The sequence below is a fragment of the Orycteropus afer genome, unplaced genomic scaffold (assembly GCF_000298275.1).
Source record: "Orycteropus afer afer isolate SDZICR_OR568_19922 unplaced genomic scaffold, OryAfe1.0 scaffold00020, whole genome shotgun sequence".
Taxonomy (NCBI): Eukaryota; Metazoa; Chordata; class Mammalia; order Tubulidentata; family Orycteropodidae; genus Orycteropus; species Orycteropus afer.
The window spans coordinates 18874913-18886102 of NW_006921607.1; the positions used below are offsets into that span (position 1 = coordinate 18874913).

Genomic DNA, 11190 nt, shown 5'->3' on the forward strand with positions numbered 1-11190 from the left:
TTTCTCTACTCTTATTGGCCTTGACTACAGAATGTCCAGCCAAGAATAATAATAGCCACACCTGCCTTGGAGGCTTCTAAGAGTTTGGAGGTACTAATCCTCTGGGTGAAAACTCCTGAGTCAAAATTGTGTTAACTGGATATTCATGTTCCCATTTCTAGTGCTGATTATAAACCTAAGAAAATTAAAACAGAAGATATCAAGAAGGAGAAGAAACGAAAACTAGAAGAAGAAGAGGTTAGTAAAGAGACATAGGACCTTTGGGGCTTGAATTTGGAAGTGAGTTTTGCATAAAACAATTTTTGAAGGCAGCTAGGTTTTAGGGATTTATTATTGTTTTGTTTGTTGTATTGGTAATACTGGAAAACCTCTTACATGAAAGTGATGACTGTGGTACTGTTAAGTTTTAAGCTCTGTGAGCTCACAAGGTTAAGAGCCTTAGGTTAACGACAACCAGCCGTGACTCTGCTCTCTTATGCTTTCTGGGTGTCTGCTCATAGCTATGCTGCCAGCTTGAGAAGATGTTTCTGAAGAGACTGTGCCTTTATCATACATACAGGGAAAATGCTCATAAGAAACCACATTTTGGCTTGTGAGCCTAAAGATTTTTCCCTAAAAATGTTCCTTTAAAAAAAACCAGGCCCACTGCCATCAAGTCGATTCTGACTCATAGTGACCCCCATTGGTTTTCCAATGCGGTAAATCTTTACAAAAGTAGATTGCCCAGTCTTCCTTCTGCAGAGTGCCTGGCCTGTTTGAACTGCCATCCTTCTGGTTAGTGGTCAAATACCTTAGGCACTGCACCACCAGAGCTCAAGAATGTTCCTTAGTGTTCTCTTATGTCTAACAAAGCTTGCTCATCACTCAGTTTGTGTAATTATTCCTATTTAAAGGTCTTTAACATGTCTCTGTTGAACATAGGATAAAATCCACATTGTTGACTACAACTCCTCCCAACCTGGACCCTGCACACCTCTCTATTCATCATGCCTGTCTCTTCTCCAGCTCATCTTCTTATTCCAGCCACACTGGCCTCCTTCATTTCTTTTCCAGACTAGCCTCTTTCATGCTTCAGAGCTTTGGGTAGCATATGCTTTTTCCTCTGCCTGAAATACGCACACCCTTTCTCTCTTTCTTATGGCTTAGGACCCTTCTTAAATTTTCAATGCATTAAGTGTTCTACCCGATGTTTGCGGCAGGTTTAAAATAAAATAATACGGTTCCTCCTTTTGACGCTATTTCTTATACTGAAGAGCAATTAGCAAGTAATTAAAGAAAAAAAGTGTCAGAAATTCATGTATTCCCTAAGAGAAGGGATTGGGTGAGTGCTTAGCCCTTAGGCTGCATTTGAGGTTAGCCACTGAGTGAGCTAGGCAAAATGGATTCACAAGTATAAAGTCAAGAGCTTGAAATATCAGCAAAAACGATAGTAATACAGAAGGACAAATACTGTATTAGTTCATTATTGTAAAAAGTCCAGGAAAAGTTTATATATGGAAAGGAACTTTCTTTGTTGGTTACCAGGGGAGGGAACACTACAAAAATTTTTAAATACAATAAATTTAAATAAATAAATAAATAAATGGTAAGTGATAGTAAGGAGTGGTGAGTCTTAAGAGAGTAATCTATCACACTAGTAATGACCCACTGTCATCAGTTGTTTCTGACTCATTGCAACCCCTGTAGGGTTACCAAGGCTACACATCTTTATGGTGGGTTAGAACATCTGACTTTCTGGTTAGCAGCCAAATAAATGCCTTACCCACTGTGCCACTGGAGCTTTTAGTAGTAGTAACGATAACATTAATAGTATAATTAAATGTAATAGGTGCTTCCTGTGTGCTAAAACACTGTTCTGCATGTTTAATATGTATCATTTAATCCTTGAAACGACTTTAAGAGGAGAAAAGTAGTACTTTTATTATCCCCATTTTTCAGACATAGAAACTGAGGGTCAGAAACATTAACTCTCTTGCCTGTGTTCTCACAGCTACTGATTGGTAAAGTCAGGATTTGAACCCATGCATTCTGCTTCCAGATCCAGCACACTATCTTAACTATGTTACCATGCCTTCTGTGGAACTTTGCTGATTCTCTAATTCCACAAGGAGGGAGAAAAATGTCTTTAAGGAAATCATTTTAAGAATGTTAATGAGGAGGTAACTTGATCATAGGTAGATAATGAGGTCTTGTATTTAGAGAATTGTAGTTTTTCTGACAACTGGTCAGAATGCTCTTAAGAAGGGAGAGTGGCAAGACTTAGTTGTATGTACTTTAGACTCGTTATCAGGAGGTCAGTCCCTGGGGAAGGAGATCATGCTTAGTGAAATAGAGGGTCAGTGAAAAAGAGGAAGACCTTCAATGAGATGGAGTGACAACAGTGACTGCAACAATGGGCTCTAACAGCAGGGATTGTGGGGATGGCACAGGATCGGGGAGTGGTTTGTAGGGTTACGACAGGTTGGAAGAGACTTAATGACACCTGACAACAAAACAACAAAGTCTGTTTTTGGCAGAAATCAGGTTAATGAGAGCCAGCTGGAGGAATTGAGAGTAAAATGTTGAGAGGTACTTCTGGTAGGCAGTCACTTTCCTGTTAGGTAAGTAATCAGTACAGGATAGTCAATAAAGAAACGTAAACATTTAGTTCTCCAGTGCTTTCTTCATTGCCTTTATGTTTATATTACATGTATGAAAGATAATACCTTTTCTCGAGTTTAGATGAAGTTACTAATAATGTTAAACCATTTGGAAAAAAACGGAATGGTTGACTTCATTTTTATTGTTCTGTTTAGCACTCTTTTGGAAAGGAAAATGCAGACTGAAGGACAGTCTTAACATGTCAGGGACCCCAGATGGCAGGATCAGTCATTAAACCTCTTTCCCTGACTATGGGTTGTTTTTGTTTGTTTGTTTCTGGGAATTGTTCTAATGTCTCTCCCTGACTGATTATCCTATCTTGAAGCTTGAAAATACACAGTGTAGCCAGTAGTTTCCTGATGGGACCATCTGCATGGCTGTTCAGAAGCTATTAAGACAATCTCTTAACTAAAAACATTTCCCTTTCCTGTGGTGTGTTTGTACTTAAATAGTAAACTTACGAATTAATGTGATTCTTTAGTACTTTCTCCATATATTCTTGTTGTTGTTGTTGTGTGCAGTGGCATCAGACCTGACTCATAGCAACCTCTCTTTGGGTTTCAGAGGTGGTACCACTGCAGAAGTAGATTGCCCAACCTTCCTTCTGAGGAGTGGCTGGGGGGTTTGAAGCGCCAGCCTTCTGGTTAGCAGTCAAGTGCCTTAGACCCTGCGCTACAAAAACTGTGTGTGGTATTGTATGTAGGCTTTCACCTCCCTCCTGTCTCTCAAAGGTCATTTGTTTATAAACCAAATTTATTTCTATCTTGATTGCCATCCTATCATGTAGTCCTAGAGTATTTATTCTAGTAATTCCCATGAGCCACATTCTAATACTGTTCCTGTAAACTTGGGCTCTCATCAATACCAGATATATGACCTTGAGCTGGTGACAAACCCTCTATTTCAGAGTTTCCATGATTGCAACCTGAAGAGTTCAGACCAAATTGTCACAAAGTTCTTTCCATCTCTGGCATTCTGTAATTGATTTTAAGATGGTTTAAAACTGTCTATCCTTGCTGTATGGGACTTGTTGAATAATGTCTTAAATTATCTTGAGTAGTTGAGGCAAAGGAAAATATTCTTCACAAGAATTTAGATTCTATTAGCAAACCCCTCGTACTGAATATCTTATGTTTGGATGTATGTGTGTTGAAATTCACCTCCTGTATTGTAGAGTTGCATTTGTTTATGTTTGATGCTTTCTTACTCTGCCACTCTGATCAGGTTATCTAGGTTCATAGTTCAAAAAGGAGCCATAAGGAAATACCATGATAGCGATCAGTAATCATTTTGGGACTTCCCAAGTATTAGCTCACTGCATCATGACTTTATATATGTACAGGAGTGATGTGATAGAAAGTTGTCCCCCACAAGAATGAATCTGAAGTATCCTTTTCAAATTGTTAAATACCTAATATAAAGCCTCTCATACTTGCTGTTGGATGGTATTTGAAAAGGTTTAAAGATAATAGATTTTAAAGTAAGTGAAGAAAAAAATGAATGAGGATAGTACACTGGGATTACTTGAAGAGCAGTTTCCTGAACTGGTGTTGAAAAATCCAGTTTCCCAGACTATTGCCCGGTAGAATGAATGGTTTTAATTACTTTTTCTGGTAATCACTTGTCATAGAAGCTTGGAAAGTACTGCTGTAGGACAGAGTACTAGTAAATTTTATTTCTCTGTCAGATAATGGAATAATACCCAAGATCTGCAGTTCTAAAGTGATTCTAGTTTTTCTTTTTAGTGGCCCCCAAAAAACTGCTTCTAGAATTATAATTGGTTCTTCTTTAAGTACTTTCTCACCATGTTTCTTTGTAGGATGGTAAATTGAAAAAACCCAAGAATAAAGATAAAGATAAAAAAGTTCCTGAACCAGATAATAAGAAAAAGAAGCCGAAGAAAGAAGAGGAACAGAAGTGGAAATGGTAAATCTCAGCACTGGGTTTAAAGTGTCAGCTCTTTTATTCTATAACCTAATTAAACAAGAGTATTGAGTTATTAAAATTAGTAGCCTGATACTTGGGGGAGTGAGGTAAGTACATATGTGAATCTCTCTAGAATAATTCTTCTGAAATAAGTTTTCTGGTCCTTGTGAAATCCCTACCTAACTCTAAACCTATTAGGACTCAACTAAGTCCCACCTTACTGAACAGAAAGGATTCTAGAAGTAAGTCAATGTGTGTGTGGAATGTAGCTTATGAAGAAAGTTGCATTTAAAGTAATGGGAAAAGATGAATTATTCTATAAATCTCTTTGGGAATACTGCCTGTTTGTTTAAAGAAACATAATATCCCCAGGAAAACATGGGTGAATATTTTTATAATTTCACAATGTAGACCTTTTGAAGCAAGACATATAACCAGAGTTATAAGCAAAGTATTTATATATTTGATACATCAAAATTAAAATCTATGTAGCAAACAGACAAACTATTGAAAAAAAAGAACTCTAAGGGAAAACATCTGCAGTATAAAGTGTTGAGAATCCTAATCTGAAAAAAGCTCTTTTAAAACAATTATGAAAGGAACAACCTAGTAGAAAAGTGAGGAATAGGTAAATGGTTAGTAAGTAATATGTATTGATCATATCTTTTTTTTTTTTTTTTCATCAAAAGTGTCTATATACAGATCAACTTAGTTGGAATAACTAGGACTATTAAATGATCAAGAGTAATCAGAAATGGGGAAAAAAAGGTGTTGTTTACTGCCTCTTACATTAGCAAAGATCATCAGTAAGTGAAAATATCTAGGGTTCTGAATGTAAGAAACATGGGTTTTCCTTTGTGGTGGAAGTGAAGATTCAGGCTTTATGGAGGTCAGTTTAGCAACAACCAGTTACTTTTGAAAAGTGTTTTTAGGTGGGGAACTTTGATTTTCTACTTAATAAATTTTGGAAAGTACTGCTGTAGGACAGAGTAGTAGTAAATTTTATTTCTGTGTCAGATAATGGAATTGTACCCAAGATCTTCAGTTATTTCAAAATAAACATGTATGTATCAGAAGGAAAAATCACTACACTACTTGTGTAGTGATACCGCCTCAGAAACCCAAGGAGGGGTCGCTGTGAGTTGGATCCGACTTGACGGCATTGAGAGTTTTTTTTTTTTTTGTATTTATACTTATTTTTCTTGAAACTTTGTATTATTTACTTTGTCAGAAGTGGTGATTTATATTTATTTTGAGGAAATTCAAATGATCTACAGATGTGTGAGTTAGGAAAAGGAAAAAAATGAAAGTCTCCTTTCCCTTCTCCTCCATGCCATTTTCCTGCTCAGCCTTGAGGGTTTCACAATTTGTAGTTTGGGGTTAGCCCTCTGGACTCTTGTACACATTTACTCTATTGCTTTTATAGTTTAGAACATTAATGTCCCCAGCACCTCTGAAGAAAGGGGAAAGATCAGCGACCTGGGGAAGTGGCTGAGAGCAGCAAAGCTACAGTGACAGAAATGCTCACCATAGCCATGTGGTTGGCATTGCTGGTGTGAACAGACATGGGATTAAAGGGAAACAGTTAAGGAAAACAGCAGAGGGATCCTGGGTCTTTCCAGAGGTCACACACAGAAACAAGATCATAGGCTTTTATTTTTCTAGTTTTTCTTTCTTTCTTTTTTTTTCCTTTAGAAAAGGTTTTCAGTGATATTTCCTAGAGTTTTATTCATAGAGTATTGAAAGCTTTTTTTTTGGACCTTTAATGACAGTTTTTTTTTTTCTTTTAGTAACATAAAGTGACTGTAAATTAGAGTTATTATTGGCAGTTGTGAGGGCACTGAGTCGGCGCCTCACCAGTCTGTGAGATCTCAGGGTTCTGTGGTGAGTGCTCACCAAATGCTTATTCAGTGAACAAATTAATTTCCTTGTCATCGGCAGCTCCTTGCTATCTTATCTCTCCTCTTCCTTTGGAGCCATGGCTGTGTTGGGCCCCAATGCAGATATACTCTTATCCTGGTCCACCAGCCTGTGTGTGTAGAATTCGGTGCCTTTGAGGAGTTTAGTAACCTATTTTGCTTGTGTGGATTGAACCTTATCAGTGTTGCTATACATTAATTCTGCGGGACCATGACCCTTGTTTTTTAATTTTGTTTTGGTTTAAGGGGAACTGGTTAGTCTTTAACTAAAGATGGTTGGTTTGGGGTGAGCAGTCTTTGCTACACTTCTAATGTGTGTTTTTCTCAAGTCTGATTGTTAATGTCTGTCTTCTTCCCAAGCACAGTGCTTGATGGTGCACTGGAAGTTTTTACAGGTAGAAATATGAATGGTTGGCCTCGTTACTGACAGCCTTTTCCTTTTGTCATCATTGACTGCTTGTTGTGCTCTGAAGTCAGCAGTCCAGCTTGCATGATTGCCACTGACAGCCTAGTCAAAGAATTTAAATGGCAGACACTGATTTTTACTATTTCTATTACTATCTCATGAAAATAATTGACAAACTATATGAGCTTGACAGATGTACAGATCTTTTGCTTCCCCCCAAAGTTGGTAGGCATATCCATCCTGACCCCCCAAAAAAACACCAAAAACAACTTATCCTGATCCTAATCTTCCTATTCAATAATTGTGAGAGTGAAAAAATGATCCAAGTCCTTCTGTGTATCTTTGCTGTGCCACATTTTCCCCATAGAAACAGTGTTACATGTGGTGGAAGTACACGCAAGCTCATCCATAAAAACCTCTCAGCCCACCAAACCAAACTCACTGCCATCGAGTCGAATCTGACTCATTGCGAACCCCATTGGGTTTCCGAGGCTGTAAATCTTTATGGAAGTAGATTGCCCTGTCTCCCTTCTGGCAGAGCAGCTGGTGAGTGAACCGCCGACCTACTGGTTAGCCGCCAAATGCCTTATCCACTATGCCACCAGAGCTCTTTCTCTTTAGCCCAGATGTCCTTATCTGTAATTGTTAGCCATTGTCACTATATGGTGTTTACTCAGTGCCTTGGGTTAAGTACACCTTTGTGTCAGGGCTGACCTATTGGAACATAAGCCCATCTTAATTCTAAACAGTTAATTCTTCACAAAGACTTAGAAACTGGGGAGTTTATTGAATTTTGAGTTTCTTTTAGCAGAAAGTAACATGCTGTAAGGAATTAGGATTATAATGTTTTAAAGAATTTGTGCTTAAAAATCAGGGTTCATGAATACAGTCAGTGACCATTGATAAATTTTGGAATATGGATTATTGACATTCTCTTCAAACCAGAGAAACTGATTCCAGATATTAACTTCCAGAAAATTATGGTATATGATGACCTTTATTTGTGAATTTTTTTAAATTGCCTATGCATTTTACAGTGTACAATGAGGTACTTTTTCACTTCAAGGGGACTTGATTTCAAACTCATGCCTTCGGTTGATTCCAACTCATAGTGACCCTTTTTTTAATTGTTAATGCCTTATACTCATTTATAGCACTTTTCTACTTACTGCCTTTCAAGCAAATTTTATTGTAAAATTGATACCTAACTTGAATGCATAAGCCAAGCCTGCCATAGAAAAGTCATTTTCATGTTTAAGTGTGTATTTTTTCTTTCATTTATTCATTCATCTTACTGTGGTGAAAAGTATGTAACAAATGGTTGCCGTTTTAACCATTGTTAGGTGCACAATTCAGCATAGCACTTAGGAATTCATATGTTCAGTAATAACCATTGATCCAGTGACATCAGCCTCTTGATCCTGTCTTCCTGTTTGAATTGGGGATTAGTGTTGAGTGCTTCACTGGATCTCTTAATATGTTTGTTTAAATGGGTTCTGTGGATCGAGACAAGCATTTTGAAAGAAGAATCACAAAAACAGGTTGGAGTCTTAATTTAGAAACAATGGAGTTGATAAGAATGGAGCCAAGTCCCAGGATAAGGGAAAGCATGACATTCTGTCTGAATCCCTTTACATTACTTTGACTCCTGTGAATGGGCGCCTTGCAAATGTTCTAATATGCATCTATAGGTGCATACACATTTTTTCTCATTTGGAGAAAATCCTGTTATTTGTCTCTCCACTTCACATGTAATTTTAATGGCTATTTCTGAATGTTGTTTGAAATGTTGGAGTTAGAAGATGATAAGAAGGTGATAGAATATGCATAATTGGCCTTCAGAAAGATTGTATAGAACTGCAGGGCTTTTCATTTTAAGGTAGAAATAGTGAAGTTTAAAAATCTGTGAAGTTTTAAAATTATTTATCTGTAAGACAACTTACTGACTCAAAAAAACAAAATGTGAGGGTGAAAAGAAGTCTATTCCAGAGAACAAGAGACTTTTGAGACTTGCAAACCAACTGCAGTGTGTGGTTCTCAATAGGGTCCTGGTCTATAAAATACATTTTGGATATAATTGGGAAATTTTAAATACGGACTGGGTATCGGAATGATACTAGGGAATTCTTAATTTTGTTAGTTGCAATGATAGTATTATAGCTATGTGGGAGAGTATTTTTATGGAGATACTTGCTAAAATATCTAGAGCAGAGATATATCTGCAAAGTACTTTGAAATAGTTTAGCAACAATGGGAAATTGATGAAATATTAACAGTTGTAATAAATAATGGTAAATATATGATGTCCAATGTATTCTTTATTTTCTTCTGTTTGATCATTTTCAAAATAAAATGTTTATTAAAAAGTGGTTTACACTCAACATCTATTCAGATTCACTTATCTGTGTCTGCTAAATACCTCTGCAACCCATATAACTATCTCAGATTACCCATAAGTACTATAAACTCACTGTGCCCCAGCTGAACTTTATTTCCCAGCCTGCCTTCTGAATTATGCACTTTCTCATAGGATTGTTTTCCTCTGTTACTTCACATGACATCTTCATTCCCAGGAAGCCTTTTCCTGCATTGGAATAGGATAGAAAATATGTCTGTGACACATACCATTGTGGTAAAAGCAGGGCTTTGAAAACAGTTCAGTCATGGCCGACGGACAAGGGCAGCATACACATTGCATAGCAACCAAATCTTTTGCATTGCGGATTTTCACCCAAGTAGGACTCCTCGGAAGGAAGATTGGGCTATCTACTTCTGTAAAGATAGTGCCTCAGAAACCCAAGGAGGGGTCTCTATGAGTCGGAAATGGCTCAATCTCAGTGAGTGAGTTGTTTTTTTTTTTTTTTTTTAGTAAGAAATAGCCAGCAATTTCCCAGAGATGTCTGCCGACCATGCTGCTTTGAATGTGTATTTGCCTCATCTTTGAGTGGGACACCACTGCCTGTTAACTACTTATAAAATTCACCATGCAAGAAACTTGGTTGCTCTGCAGTGTGTACACTACCTTTGTGTCCACCAGCCATGACTGAACAAGTTTCAAGCCCTTGGTAAAGCATATCTCCCTTTCCATATCCCCCCACTTGTTGCTGAGCTCCTTGGGTGACACACTCTGTCATCCAGTATCTTTATACACACACATTTTATTTATTTTTTTGTTATTGAGAATATATAGAGCAAAACATACTCCAACAGTTTCTACCTGTACCATTTACTGACAGTGATTATGTTCTTCAAGTTATATAAATATTGTCACCCTCCTTTTCTGAGTTACTCCTTTGGCATTAACATAGATTACTGCCTTCTGAGTCTCCTATCTAATCTTTCAAGTTGCTGTTATCAATTTGATCCCATATAGATTGTTCTTAAACATAATGCTCAAGGCAGATTTTTTTTTTTTTTTTTTAATTAGTTCAGCTAAACTATTGTTTGGTCTTAAGAAGACTTCAGGGGATATTTTTGGTCTTAAGGTTTAAAGATTATCTCAGTGTATTTGTTAAAGGGGTCATCCAACTTTAACAGTTCCAAGAAGTCAGAAGTCTGTGAGCATTTGAAATTCTGTTCTGCATTTACCACCCCCCCCTCCTCCCGATCAGGATTCTTCTATGGAAACTTGGTTCAACGTGTTCAGTCATGGTAGCTGGGTACCATTCAGGTCTTTTGGTCTCATGCAAAGGAGGCAGTTCTTTATGGATGCAATTATCCACACATTCCATAGCTCTACCTATTCCTGACTTTCCTCCTCCTTCTGCTGTTCCAGGTGAATAGATACCAGTTGTTATGTTTTGGGTGACCATTGCAAGCTTTTAAGACCCCAGGCACTATGCAGCAAACTAGGAGGTAGAGCAGAGGTTACTAGGCCAGTTAACTGGGATGTTCCATGAAGCCATGATCCTAAACCCCCAAACCAAGGAACCAAATCCCATGTAGTGTTTGGTGTACATAATAAGCTTCAGCAACCACTCTCTGTTCTTTTTCACCAAAATATATATACATATACACACACACATAAATTTTGCCAATTTGACTTTTTACAGGTAGACAGCTTATTGACCGTAATTATTTATTTATTTATTTATTTTTATTGTGATTTGGGTGAAGGTTTACAGAGCAAATTCACTTTCCATACAGTGGCTCACATATACTTTGTCTCATGACATTAACCACAGTTTACCACAATGCAACAGCTCCCCTCCCACTTCCTCCCTATAGTTAGTTACCTCTTTCCTGTGTCCATCCCTCCATGCACTCCTGCCCCCTGAGCTGTCTCTCTGTGCATAAGCA

General features: G+C 37.6%; 1 protein-coding gene across 1 annotated transcript in view; it reads left to right on the plus strand.

Moving 5' to 3' along the window:
• Positions 1 to 11190, plus strand: part of TOP1 (DNA topoisomerase I) — a 129026-nt gene that overhangs the window by 62094 nt on the left and 55742 nt on the right. Inside the window, exons 7-8 of the mRNA XM_007934668.2 lie at positions 162 to 237; positions 4460 to 4566. Coding sequence (XP_007932859.1) covers positions 162 to 237; positions 4460 to 4566 — 183 coding nt within the window. The remainder of the gene's footprint in view (positions 1 to 161; positions 238 to 4459; positions 4567 to 11190) is intronic.